The sequence below is a fragment of the Crocodylus siamensis genome, chromosome 2 (genome assembly GCF_052110815.1).
Source record: "Crocodylus siamensis isolate JL-2025a chromosome 2, ASM5211081v1, whole genome shotgun sequence".
Classification (NCBI taxonomy): domain Eukaryota; kingdom Metazoa; phylum Chordata; order Crocodylia; family Crocodylidae; genus Crocodylus; species Crocodylus siamensis.
In genome coordinates, this window is record NC_143396.1 from 19,653,898 (window position 1) to 19,667,853 (window position 13,956).

General features: G+C 40.0%; 1 protein-coding gene across 4 annotated transcripts in view; it reads left to right on the top strand.

The window, feature by feature from the left end:
- The window catches only part of SH3BP2 (SH3 domain binding protein 2), a 112,042-nt gene extending 99,176 nt beyond the window's left edge, over nt 1-12,866 (top strand). For all 4 annotated transcript variants that reach the window (XM_090035446.1, XM_090035447.1, XM_090035445.1 and 1 more), the window contains 10 exons: nt 2,056-2,173; nt 2,709-2,779; nt 3,192-3,280; nt 4,379-4,447; nt 5,024-5,687; nt 7,233-7,338; nt 8,218-8,273; nt 9,456-9,537; nt 9,826-9,885; nt 10,350-12,866. In XM_090035446.1, the coding sequence (XP_089891572.1) occupies nt 2,056-2,173; nt 2,709-2,779; nt 3,192-3,280; nt 4,379-4,447; nt 5,024-5,687; nt 7,233-7,338; nt 8,218-8,273; nt 9,456-9,537; nt 9,826-9,885; nt 10,350-10,487 (1,453 nt within the window). In that variant the 3' untranslated portion in view covers nt 10,488-12,866. The remainder of the gene's footprint in view (nt 1-2,055; nt 2,174-2,708; nt 2,780-3,191; nt 3,281-4,378; nt 4,448-5,023; nt 5,688-7,232; nt 7,339-8,217; nt 8,274-9,455; nt 9,538-9,825; nt 9,886-10,349) is intronic.
- The last annotated feature ends 1,090 nt before the right edge of the window (nt 12,867-13,956 follow it).

Below are 13,956 nucleotides of genomic sequence, written 5' to 3' on the forward strand. Positions count from 1 at the left end.
AGATATGAGGGGTGGAAGGAACCTCACAAGATCATTGGGTCCAGCCCTCTGCCCAACGGGTGGGAAGTTAGCGAGGATCAAATGATCCCACCAAGATAGGCACCCAAGTGTTTATTGAAAGCTGGAAATTGTTAACAGTATATTATATGAATAAATGATTTTGTCACATGCTTTTATAAATGCATAGTCTCCATAAATGTTTGTAGCAATAGTGCTGGATCTTGTGGGTTTTTTTACTTTCAAGAAGGCACTAAACAAAACAGTTTAAATGTTTGCTTTTTAAATTGGTGACAATAAATCTTTTATTGGCGCTAGTTTTTTTTGTTTTTGTTTTTTTTCAAGTTATCCAGTACTGTTGGATTTTAATTGCTAAATGCATTGCATAACACATGTTTACAACTTCTAGATAAGTTGGTTGATTTAGACAAATAGTGCTCTAGTAGCTACCGGCGAAAGATCTCATAGATAGAGAATCTGAAATGCACTCCTTTTCTAATAGATTTATCTATGGGAGATGGTTTTGCCCAAGGTAATGTGACAGCTTAACAGAGCATAGCGTTTGCAGATGACTTGAAGGGCAGAAGTAGAAAAACTCATCCCTGCTCTCTTGAGAGACAGAATTTATGTAAGCAGAATTAAGTTACCTAACTTGAAATTTGGAAGTGATTTAATACCCTTATTTATTGCATCTGCTGGGGTTTTTTATTGATTTATACATTTGTATTATGGTGATCCACAAAAGCCCTAATGGGGAATTAGTGTCAAGTTGTGGCTAGTGCCGCACAAGAATTTAGAACCTAAGAAAATGTGTGCACAACTGTCATTTCAATGCTGATGACTGAAAACAGGCCCCAGGCCCCAGTGGATCTTTTGGTTTCCTCAGGTATAAGAGTACAAGGGGCGTTGGGTTTAGTAGTGACTCAGAAGAAAGAGTGCTGTCTGCTGAATTACTCATTACAAACACCAGTGCTGACAGATCTTGGGTATTTCCTACATAAACTTCCTCATGCCATGAAATGAGACAATGACATCCTGCTTTTGCCACTTGAATTGGCGATTATGCAGACTCTCATCCAGCTATAGCTTAGAGATCAGAATTAAGATGGGGACTCAAGAAAGATCTATGGCTAGACTTTCGGTATCCCACAGTCCCCTCAGCAGCAGCTATTTGTTTGTGGAGCATCAGAAATGTTCAGCTTGGTTAGGTGCCAGCATAGAGAGCCAGGCATTTCTGGCAGTCTGTCTCCAAGGTTCAAAATCCACTGTGCCTAAAGGTTTCTACCAAGTGAGTCGTTCCTGGAGAAGGAAACTGGCATTTAAAAAAGGGAGAGGGGGAAACCCTAATCAAAGTTCCCTGTGGCTTATGCTGAATAAGCAACTTTGGATACTCTGGAAAAAAGTCTTACCACTTAAAGCTCCAATCTGTTGTTTTTTAACTCCCAAACTCCTGTATTGTAAATCTGTAAATAATTTCCTTAGGGGTCTCTCTCACTTGAGAGTGAGGATATACCTGGAAGGGAGAGGAAGGACAGCAACTGAATTTAACCCAGTTGCTGAAAGACTGGATTATATGCATCAAGCTGCAGTAGGTGCATTGCTTTAAAAGCATGGTTGCCCACTGAAGTAAGTGAAGAAGCAAAACAAAGGGTGATGTTAACTTTGGTTGCCCCTTTCTGTTCATGGAAAAGCCGTTGAGATTGTTCCATGTTGTCTATTAGTGTGGACTCCTGAAATGAGGAGCATGGCTGCACAGATACCTTCATGCTATGAAGCTGAAGCAATAACTTACTTTGGTAAAATGCTATAATAAACATGTTTAAGGCAACATGTTTACCCACTGACAGGGCCATGCTTTGTGTGATTTGGTTAGTGAAGGGCCTCTCTGTGGGCTCTACCCTTTCCTGTTTTCCTGGTATAAACATTCCTGTGTATTTGACTTATTTTTACTTTGGGCAAACTTGGCCAAAAGGCCATTTGAACAGTACGCGTCTTTTTACCTGCCTAATAAAGCTAACTTCATTGACTCAGTTTTTTACCCTGCTTTCTGGTGCCCAGGGTTATGCGGGCAGCTGAGGAGACAACATCAAGCAATGTGTTCCCTTTCAAGTTGGTTCACATTAGCAAGAAGCACAGAACCTGGTTATTTTCTGCCTCCTCTGAAGAGGAAAGAAAGGTAAATTCCTGTTAGAGGAGATGAGGAATGGGGGAATTAATTTGCAATTTTTAAAGGATCTGAAGAGAATGAGATACTCCAACAGCAAAGAGGTTTGGGTGCTTAGCTCTTGTGGGCCATGATTTTCAGAGAAGCCCATTCTCATGATTGTGCTTATCCAGGTATTGGCACCTAATTCAGAGAATAGCTAGAACTGCTGTTCTAAATGTCCTGGATGTCTTTAGGGGCGGTCAAGAGATAAATTCTGTAAAAACTTTCATAAACAATAGCGTCACTGTATGGAATTTCTGCCCCATGTATAACATAAGTGACCTAGCTTTTAAATAGGTATTTGAGAGGATGTTACATTAAGTTCCGTAATTAGAGGTATTTTGAGACTGTATTATAGACCTTTGTTCAAAGCACATTAACGGGTAAAACTTCACAGCATCCCCTTGAGGCAGGCGGGTAAGTACTGGTATGCTGCAGACCCACAACTGCTGGCACCTCTAACCTTGCAGAAGGCAGCTGATTTTTGTGTGTGTTACTTTTTCAGAGCTGGATGCTCTCACTGAGGAGGGAAATAGATCATTATCATGAGAAGAAGGAAACAGTAGTAGATTTCAGGTATGCATCTGTTTAATCATACCATTACTTTGCTCATTCTTACGTTTGCCCTTGATAAGGTTGCTTGTGGGGGGGAGGCTGGGTTTGCAGCTGTTAAAATAAAACTCATTGTTTAGCAGCAAATAATAACAGGTGTAGTGATTGCCAGCAACAGCTGACTCGGGACATCACACAAAAAATAATCCTTTGTGAAGAGGATTTAAAATATCAACTTCACAAGAATTTTTAAGTGTAAAACAATTTATTTCATTTTTTAATTGGAAAATGAATATGGTTATTTTTTTTCTTGGCTCCTTTCAGGGGTCTACCCCAGCAGTTGCTTAAGTGCTACTAACCTGTATCTCTCATTGTAGAATACCCATAAGGCACTGGTGCATACTCAGCTGATACTTATTCGCTTTTCATTTTATAGCGATTCTGGTTCTGATGCAGACAGTTTCTATGGCTCAGTCGAACGTCCTGTTGATATCAAATACTCCCATCATTCCACAGAAAATGAAGGTAAGGATTTAATCTTGTATAAGTGCCCCTCCTCTATCCCTTTCCCTGTCAATAAGTGAAACTTTTTGATTTCTCCCTCTTCCCATGGCACTCTAGATTTGTAGCAGAAAGCTCACGTAGCATAAGAATCATTTGGCCATGTTTGCAGCAGTAATGTATTAACGCCTGCTATCACGATGTGTGGTTGGCTCCAGTAAATGTAGACTAGGGAATGCATATGAGGCCAGCACTGTAAACCCTTTGTGAAAGTGGCAGCAGCTGAAGAAGCTCAGAAATGTACTGAATACTTTAGGATTAGGCTCATACTTAGTCATTTGTTTATGCCTGGTCAATCAATCTAGCAAAAGGTTGGGTGACAAACATTTGAGGCTTGTCTCCCTTTGTGGCACAGGAATGCTAATGATCTCTATTATATTTGACTATCGTATCAAGTCTCTTTATTTACATAAAGCTTTAATTGCTTAAATGTTTGTTCTGAAAATCTTTAAATAACAATGTAATGACTTTTGGTGTTATCTTCTCACAGCTAAGAAAGGAACAAGTTATTCTTAGGGTCCTGTACACCAGCTACAGTAAAGAGAGGGAAATGTTTTTAATAGTGCCTCTGTGTGGAATTCAGTGGGACTTGGACTTGAAAATGACACATGGAGACTTTTGAAACTTCCCTGCCTTCTGTGTAGTCCCCAAGGTCCATGGCTGCCTTTGCTGTAGTTGGTTCACATTAAAAAGGTAGACCTATTGAAATCCTGTGGGCTGCTTGGGATATCTTACACATGTCAGTGGCTGATTACCTGGCCAAAAAATGTTAGAAAACAACGCTTTCAATCCAACATTACCAGGATCCTCGGGATTCATTTTGACGCCAGTTTTGGCATTTTATTCTTTTTTGCTTTCTTTCATTCAAGGGACTGGAAGGGATGTGTGGTACTTCTGTGAGCTAGCTAGATTAAGGAGAGAGAGTGAGCTTCTGCCTTCCTAACCCAGGTTCATAATAAAAAAATATTTCCTTTTTTTAACAGGAAGCACCAAATGCGTGTTGCTGTGACTTGGTCCCCATGAGCGCTGCTTAGTATTTAACATACTTATTTTTACTTGCAGACTATGACCAGGAAGAGGATGAAGAATCTTACTTGCAACCAGATACTCCAGACTCATTGAAACCAGATGGTAAGTGATATTCAAAGATCTTGAATAAAGGTGACATCCGTGAGAGAAATATCTATAGACAGGTATTTCAACTTGACGGCACAAAGAGCCCTGTAGGCAAATAAAGTAATGAACAAGTAAGAAGAACTGGCGTCATAATGCGTTGATTTATAATTCGCAGTTAATTTCCTATTAAAATTAGTAGCAACGGAGGATGTTTTAAATCCTCAAAGAAACGTGGTGGTTAGTCATGATCCACAAGGTGCAAAGTCTCTTTCTCTGTAGATCTCTCAAAAAAATGGGTTCCTTTAACCATAGTCCTGGCTTTTACATAGAGTCCATTCCTTCTGTTTTAACAACGGCAGAGCTCTTGGTAGCATTAAGTGTGACTTGTCTGAGTAAACACTGTAAGATTCAGCACTGATAAAGTCCAGAATTGGGTGTGACAGTTCAGAGTTGGTAGCAGTGACATAACAGATGAAGATTTATGCCCTAGAAATACCTTACAGGAAATTTCTACTTAACTGAGGGGGGGAAAAAAATCTCATTGATTTCATTCAGTTTAATTTTCTGTGTTGCGGGGCTTTTCTTCACTAGATAACATGGTCCTCCCACCAGCCTACCCGCCACCACCAGTTCCTCACATCAGAAAAGCTGCTTACGCAGAATCAAGGACACGCTCTTTTCCGAGCAAATCCACTGGGCCCCAACTTCCTCCTCCTCCACCTAAAAGAAGCTTGCCCGATATAAAATCTGAGGAATTCTTGCACATGAGGGAATCCCAGCTGCACTGCAGAGCTGAACCTAATCTTAAGATGCAGCCATCAAACAGGAGGATGAGCGATGTGCCACCTCCTCTTCCCCCCATACCTCATTTCAAAAAGGGTGCCTTCAACAAAGACAGCTGCTCACCATCACCAGAACCTCTGTCTATTGGCCATGTTTTTGCCAGTCCAGAAGGATGTGAGAAACTAAAAAATTTAAGCCTTTCCCAATGGACCCCGCCTCCATTGCCAGGCAACAAACCCAAAATAGCGCATTTGTCTGAGAAGCCAGTTGAGATCAAAGTGCCCAAAGAACTTGGCAAGCCTGGACTGTTTGTGCCACAAGTGCTGCCTAAGCCGCCTTTACCCAGCCATCCACCACCTCTGCCTGGCCACCCTCCGTCCCTATTTGGCCACCAGCTGCCTGTGCCCAGCCATCCGCCACCCATACCTGGAATCAAACCTAAACCAGAGAAGGCTGTGCTTCCTCAGTTACAGTAAGTATTGTCCAGTTTCCTACTGCATGTTTCCTACCTCACCTGGAGTACTGTGTTCAGTTTTGGGCCCTGTATTTGAAGAAAGATATGGGCAAATTAGAAAGAGTGACAAAAATGATTAGAGGCCTGGGACACTTGCCTTATGAGGAAAGGTTGAAAGACCTAGAAGACTGAGGGAGAGGTTAGAAAATAGTCTTCATGTACCTGAAGTGTGATTTCTAAAGAGTTTAGAGAGAGACTTTTTCTTTGTGGCTGTAGGGGACAGGACTAGGAGCAAAGGCTTCCAAGATGCAGCAGAAGAAATTTAGATTAGTGATTAGAAGGAACTTTCTGACTGAGAAACTGATTAAGCATTGGACCAGGATACCTAGAGACATTGTGGAATGTCCATCCTTGGAAATTTTCAAGAGAAAGTTAGACTATTGAGTGGTGCTTAGCTGCCAGTCTGCAGGCCAGATCCATTCCACAGGTCCAGAAATTTGGTAGTAGGAGACCAGTGGCAGCATTAATTGCTGCTACCTTGCTGCCAAATTTCTGAACCTACAGGGAGTCTTGTAGGCCAAATAACGTGTTCCTGCATGCTAAATCATGCCGGCAGGCATGCAGGTTGCTCTGCAGCTGGATCCGGGTGTGTGGGATCACAGCCATGGACTGACCCCACATGCCAACACTCTGTGGGATCTCACCTGCAGACTGACCCCATGCCACTTAACTGGTCCATAAGGCTGAAAGGTTGGGTACCTTTGAATTGGACAGATGTTTGACTAGGATGTTTTAGTCAAAGATAATCCTGCCCTGAGCAGGGGGCTGAACTAGATTACCCCTTGAAATCCTTCCAGCCCTACTTTCCTATAATCCTGAATAATGTCTGACAACTGGTTCGTAGCATCCAAGTCATCTGTTATTTCTGCTCTCCTTCGAGTTACGGTTTTTTGCTGTGTTAAGCAACTCTTAGTTTCTCAGTTTATGTTAATCTGGGAGTGTGCATATGAAGCAGATAAAAATCACTTTTGTGTAGACATGGATCATGATTTAAACATTACTTCACTAAACAACATGGCTGGCAGTTTTACAATATTTTTCTAATGTCTTCAGGGGATGAATGCATCTGTTAAGAATCAGTAATTTTGCTTATAATGTGAATTGTCCAGTATTTTAAAACTTTGCAAGAAACTATGGTTATTGGAAATGTTTTAAAGAATAAGAACTAGGCCACCTAAAATAAAATTGTGTGCATCTGTTTGGGCTGTCTTTGAAGACACAATAGAGCCTTAGGTTTCATTTAAGAATTTAAGGTAAGCTTTAGGCTCTGAGTCATGGAATGTATACTTCAACACAAGGACCTTCTTTGTAAGACACACAATGGTGCTTGGGGAGATGAAATCCATCCATCACGTTGCTCAACAGCTCTGAGGAGCGAATAATCAAGATTTGTTAAAGGACAAATAGGTTACTACTGAAATTAGTATTTGGGATCTATTTCTGTTGCCCTCTTTATGACTTTCCTGTAGAAAAATCCTTCAGTTTTTGATCTGTTTCTACTAGGAGATCACCACCAGATGGACAAAGTTTCCGTAGCTTCTCATTTGAAAAACCAGCCATATCTTCAAAGCAAAACCACTCTGAAGATTCTGATGAAGACTATGAAAAAGTAAGTTCAAGTAGACGGTCATTCCCGAAGAGAACATTTTCTTCTGTTTGTGGAGTTGTATATTTTAGCCTCGAGCCAGATCTCTGATAAGAAAGTGGATGGCTTTGCCTAAGTGTACTGTTTCTGCAGTGGCTGGATTTGAGAGAGACAGTGCAATCTTACACCTAGACTAGCTATTCCATGCTGGCTGGCTAGCTGCAACAGGTTGACTCACTAGCAAAGAGCCCCTTTTTCTTGCTCCATTTTATTCAAGTAGATTTCTTTATACATCATCATCTTCTAAGAAACTGGACAGATCTAGCCTGTGCACTCTTCACCGCCTGCCAGTCTCCTTGCCACTTCCTCCACCTTTTCTCCTGCATTGGCACATCCATGGTTCATTGCACTTCATCAAGCCAACTTTAACAACATTTGATGGGGGAGAGGGGGCAGGGTCTCTTTCTCAAAGCATGGTTCCTGGAATTGTCATGCTTTCACCTGATATGATAAAACATCCCATCACCTATTATATTACATTTTATAATTTCTACATGTGTCGGATTCTGGGTTGTGGATAACAGAACTTATATCACTAAAATCACACTGTGAGCCTCTCTGATAGCCTAAGAAATGTTGCAGAAGTGTTTTTCACCTCACTTCGTGGCTTTCTTTCCCCTCCCTTAAAAGATGCAGTAACAAATCTGTTGCCTTCTTGTACTTGTAAAATGTTGGTGTGAGTTTGAGAACTGTAGCTGGAGTATGGCAAAATGAAAAAAAACAAAACCTGCAGATGCAGATAATCCAGTCTTTTGGGTTTTTTGAGAAATGTAGATAATTTTAGTTTTTCTTTCTTTACACACACTTATGCTTTTTATTTTTTACCCCATTTTTTCTTAACAGGTTGAGCTGCCTAATTCAGTATTTGTTAATACTTCTGAATCCACTGATGTTGAAAGGTAAATTTAACTGTTTGTTTAGAAATGTTACTAATGCTCAGTAAACAGAACCTACAGTCCAGGGAGTTCATTTAGTGAGGGAGAAGATGAGCAAATAAGGTTGAGATTTCTACTAAAAGTCACTTTTCACTAGTTATAGATAATACAACAGTTCTTTTAAACTGAAAACTGTTACCTTCAAGAAAGCTAATTATGTTCTACTATAAAAACTATTCAATAACAAATTGACCTATGTAGAATAATTGGGCTATCAGAGGTGCCTTGCCAGGCTGCTAGACGTGGTAGATATCTAGTAGAAGCTAGAGAGCTTTTTAATATTTAGGTCACTGTTTGAACCACAGCCCCCCACTTGCCATTGCCAAATGACCATCTCACATGATTTTGATGGTGTTAGACCCCAACAGACAGAAGTCCAAATAATAGACATCACCCTAATTCTGCGGGTGATCTTTGGAGAGACTGCTGCTAGTGAGTAAAAGCTGAATTATATTTCTTGGTTCTGCGAAGTCCAACCTGTAGGGAACATTTTTAAGAAACTGCACTTGTGATTTATTTTCAGTAGTATCCACTTACTGACTTTGAATCTCTCTTGTGGGGCAATGTTCCGTGTTCGGAGAAGTTCGCAGTTTTAATTACAAGTGGGAGAGGAATAATAGGTGATTTGACTTGCAGATAACTTGCTTCAATGTTTTGTAACAAAAACCTACAATTTTCTACCAGTCAGCACCTATATGACTACTGAATTCGGTCTTTAAGTCCTCAATTACGGTCAGATATTTGTGAATGTTCCTTACAGCACCCATGACAGGTTGGGAGATGCAGACTGGGAAATGGAGACAGAATTTTTGATGTTTTCAAGGCCGTACAGCAAGACAGAGAGAGATCAGAGATTTTTCTTGTTTTTCAGCTTTCTGAATAATGTCTCTATAATACTATTACATCCCAATATGTTAACTGTTCAAGGATTCTAAGGGAACTTGTTAGAATAATGAGGTTCTATTACATGTCCATTACCAGAGGTTATTTTATTGATTCTTCTGATTTCCTACCCCCTCTTTAACCAGTTCTAGGCAATCACAATAATTGCTGCAATGAAGACTAACATATCACACTTATTTGTAAGAAAATATTTGTAAGAGATTTGAAATAGAATGGATATTTATTGTTACCCTGTTATTTTAGGCTGTTCAAAACCACCAGCCCAAGAGGACAGCCCCAAAATGGATTATATTGTATTCGGAATTCATCTACCAAGCCTGGAAAGGTAACTCATAGGAGAATCCTCAGGTTAATGAAATTTCAATTGCTGAATTATTGCAATTAAAGTGGAAGATGGCTAAAGGTTTTAGCAACCTGAAAATGCCTTTTTTAAACAAAAGTAAATATATAAGCAGCAGCTGTTCTAACCTGCTTGCAGAACTCTGAGGAGCTAAGATACTTGGCCAGTTGAGGAAATGTAACTGATTTTCTCCAACTTACTAATAAATGGAACAGTAAGATAATGTTTTCTTTGCTTAAATTTTAAATATAACACACATTATTGTTTCTCAAGGTATTGGTTGTATGGGATGAGTCTACAGAGAAAGTGAGGAACTACAGAATCTTTGAAAAGGTTGGTATCAATGCTATATATATATATATATATATATATAGGAAGATTCTCTCTGGTGTTTATTCCTAGATATATAAATAAGATGGTCTAAACCCCAGTTCCCTCACCCTGGAAATGTAGAAAAGCCTGAACTTAAAAAAAAAAAAACAAAAAACAAATCTGGATCCAGAGCCTAAATACTTTTGATTTGGGCTTTCCAGTTAATGAATTATGAAGATGAGGAACCACCTGTAATATTCTGATCCAAATCTGAAAATCAGTAAAACTGAGGCCAGTGGGTTTTTGGATCTCTGAGTTTAGTCGGGGTTGGTCATTCATGTATGTTGTTGCATATAAGAATGTACTAAGTTGTGGTTTGTTTGAAAGTACTTCATAGTTCTGAGGATGGGTGGGTGTTTTGCCCTTGGAAATAGTAGCATTTCTACGTGTCAGAGATTACAGAAATGTTTGCTTCCCTTTAACAGGATACAAAGTTTTACCTGGACTCAGACAGCATGTTTCTGAACCTTGGAAGTTTGATTGAGTACTACTCCACCCATGTCTTACCCAGCCATGACAGCCTCACTCTCGGATGTCCTTATGGCTACTCTGGACCAAGGTGACGCACCCTGTATAATTCACTGACTGAGGTAAAAGGCACTGTGGAAAGATGGGCTCTTAGAGGAATGGTAGTTCCTACGAGCCTATAAAGTGAACAGAGTAGCCACGCTGTTGGGCTTGACTGGGTTCATTCTTTGCACACATGGAGACTGAGTTTGTTTCAACCACCTGTCCCACGGAGTATGGATTGCATACAGACTTCATCTAATGATCTCTTTGGTAAAATTTTCCAATCCTGATCACTGGACTTTGTTGGGCCTTTCTCCAAAGAAGGGCAGTTTGGCTGTGCTGTGAGAAGTGTTTGCAAGATTCGTGCCTTTTGTAGAACTGCTGCTACTACTGTCCCGGGCATGTGGATGTGAAGCTGGAGGACGGACATGGCCAAAGCAGTGTTGTGAACAAAACCAATAGGAATAAGGAACTTCTGAAAGTAAAGCACAAGCTACTTGTGCTCAGGAATACTAACTGTCTGACTGACATTCACGCTTTGAGTCAATATTGGTGCTTGACTGAGGTTTTGTAGTAATTTATCATTAATTTGTAAATAAATAACTAGAGTATTTCTGGCAAAAATTGGATTCTGTGTGGCCAGAGGAAATCAGAGGTGGCCCTTTCTAAGTCAGACCTTGCAAAAAAAACATCCTCTGATCACTGTATCTGACTTCCAGGCTGTACCACAAGTGCCTCCCCAGGGGACTGCTCATCTTGGATCTCATCTCAGTTCTCTATGATGCTCAGTGTTAGCCACTCAGGACAGTTGTGGAATAGTATTGATTTTACTCTAAGGAAAGCTCTGTTAACTAGTTCTCAGCAGGGAGAGTGGTGCCACTTTTTTTCTCTTCCTGAGTGTATGGGAAAGGAGAAAAAGAACATGAGAGCTGAAGTGGAGAAAACTCTGGAGCGTACCCCAGATTCTCCTCAGAAGGCCCCTACAGAAGGAAGGAACAAGAAAGATGGGCCTAATATTTGAATCACTAATAAATAATTTATAACATCTTATTAAAACGCTTGGACTAAATTGTCAATGTCTCAAATTCTGTACGTGTAAAATGCATTGTTCTCATTGCACCTTCTGGGAATCTGAAATTTATTCTCTGCCATTTTTTTTTTTAATTGGCTACTTGGTTTGGCATCCAATAACTTTGGGATCATGTGTCTCTCACTGGTTTATATATGAATTCATTTTTGGTTGACTAAGAACAAAATGTGGAATTTAAAAAATCCCTATCAATACAAGGTGCTTATAGTTCTTCTTGCCAAGTTTGTGTAGAAGAGTCTTACAGCCAAGGTGTTAATAGAATCACTTTAACATCACTAACTTTTTCTAGTGCACGTTATTAAATGTCCTGCATTTCACAGATATCAAAAGTTCTGTAATTATGCCCTTGGAAACAAGTTTAATCTTTCTGAACCTGAAATGGAACTAATCCAGCTTTATATGGCGAGGCTTCTGATTCCAGATTGGGGAATGGCCTTTCTTCTTGAGATTGGGGAACGGTCTTTCTTTTTGTTGACTTTCTGCACACCGGCTTTAATCTCTGACACTAACTTTTGCTTATTTAAATTATATGCATTGAACAAGATGGTTACAATGTGCGAGTCTTCTGTTTATAAAAAATGAATTAAATATGGTTTGGTTTGGTTTTTTAATTTACCAGAGGTATTGCCTCTGGTGAATTCTCCTTGAGAGAGATGTTTGGAGCCACAATTCCTAGCTTCAGATTGCTGCTTTGATGCTTTTGAACTGACTTATCTGTAATTTATATTTATCTCTGCTTACCCTTAAAGTGTGTTTATAAATGTAAGCTAACACTACCTTGGAAAACCACAGTGCTACAAGCATTGGATTGTGATTTTAATTGGCTAAAAGCTTTTCTTTTCCTGTGTGGGTATTCTCTGGATTTTCTTCTCTGACTGTGAACATTCAACCAATCAAGTGCCTGTAAAAACTAGTCAGAGCGGTTCTATGGTGAGTGCAGAGAGCCAACCTTAGAAGAGAGAGGATTGCCCAGATATCACTTAGATTTTTCCCCCTTCAGAGGTTAATCAAATTAATTTTGCCCCCTGTGGAAAAATATGATGTTGCCATAAAAGGCCATTCACTCACACTTACAGACTTGCTGTGTTGCAGGGAGCCGTGAGTTCAAATATATAATTTTGGTAGCATTTTGTTTAGGCCCTTATAATGAATATTATTAATCTAAATCCCTTAAACTAGAAAAGTAACATGTAATCAAATATAATAAAACATAACACTGTCTTTGTGTATAGTATGAGATTTGCAAATACGTAAATATTCATTTTTCTATCCCTTAATTTCCTTGTGATAAACCTTTGAACATGTATGTCTATGAGGTGAATAAATTTTAAGGCCAGTTCCTATGAAACCTGTGCATTATCACTGACCTGTAATATACTTAAAAGGAAGACCTTGTCGTCTTGTTGGGCTACGTTTAAATGCACGTGCTCCTAGAATTCTGATTTATTTTTTTCAACACCATTGAGGAATAGTGGTGTTCATGGGAAGCTCTTTCAGAAGCTTACCATTTCAGCAAACAAATATGAATTATGCACCTGCATAATTTTATTTATGGAGATGAATCCATAAATAAAAAAAGAATATCACTGAACATGGAGTAGCCTTACTGTAAATAAGACCCAGGACTCCAAGAATATAATGGAACTGGGATGGATAAGTTCTTTGTGTCCTGGCTAGAGTCCTATTATGTAGCCCATTCTGCATTTCCCAGGAGGCTGGTGGTTTGTTTGAATGGAATCTCTATCTGGGAGTATCTCTCTAAAGCAAGGTGATCCTGGGCAGGTAAGACTTTGCCTAGAACTTGTCACTCAGTACTTGGTGCTGCCATCAGTTACAATGTACCAGTAACTGTGTGTCAGTCCTGGCCATCCCCACTTGTTAGAAGTTTTCTTTTTGCATGCAGAACTAAGAGAAAACACTCGTGTCACTTGGGTACAACTTTAACCTTTTTCAAAAAAAAGGCTGGTGGGCACAGGAGTTAGAAGAAATATACCTTCCAGCAAGGACTCTAAACCAGTGGATTTGCACAGGGGTGATGTGCTTGCCTACTTGTAAGTACCAAGGAACCTTTCTATGTTTAAAGATTTCCAAAGAGCAGAGACAGCCAACAAGCCAGTCTGTATCCACAAAATGAGAGAAAAGGAGTGAGAACCTGAGTTCAAAAACCAAGTTGAGAGCGGTCTTGCCCCAGTTTACCTTCACTTAAAACCTTCTCTTTGGCTAGGGACAGACATTCAGAAAGAGCCTGAATTGATTCCATCTTTGCAGGTTAGTCTAACCTGCCTAGGTTGAACGTCTTTGGTTGTTGTTTTCTTTAACAGCACTGATATTCCTTGTGGACTGAGGAAATGCCGACACATGCCTGTAGCTGTTCAGGCCAGGAGCCGGGGGGGTACTACAGCGCGCCTTTAGCTGCAGGGAAGTTGGGAGGG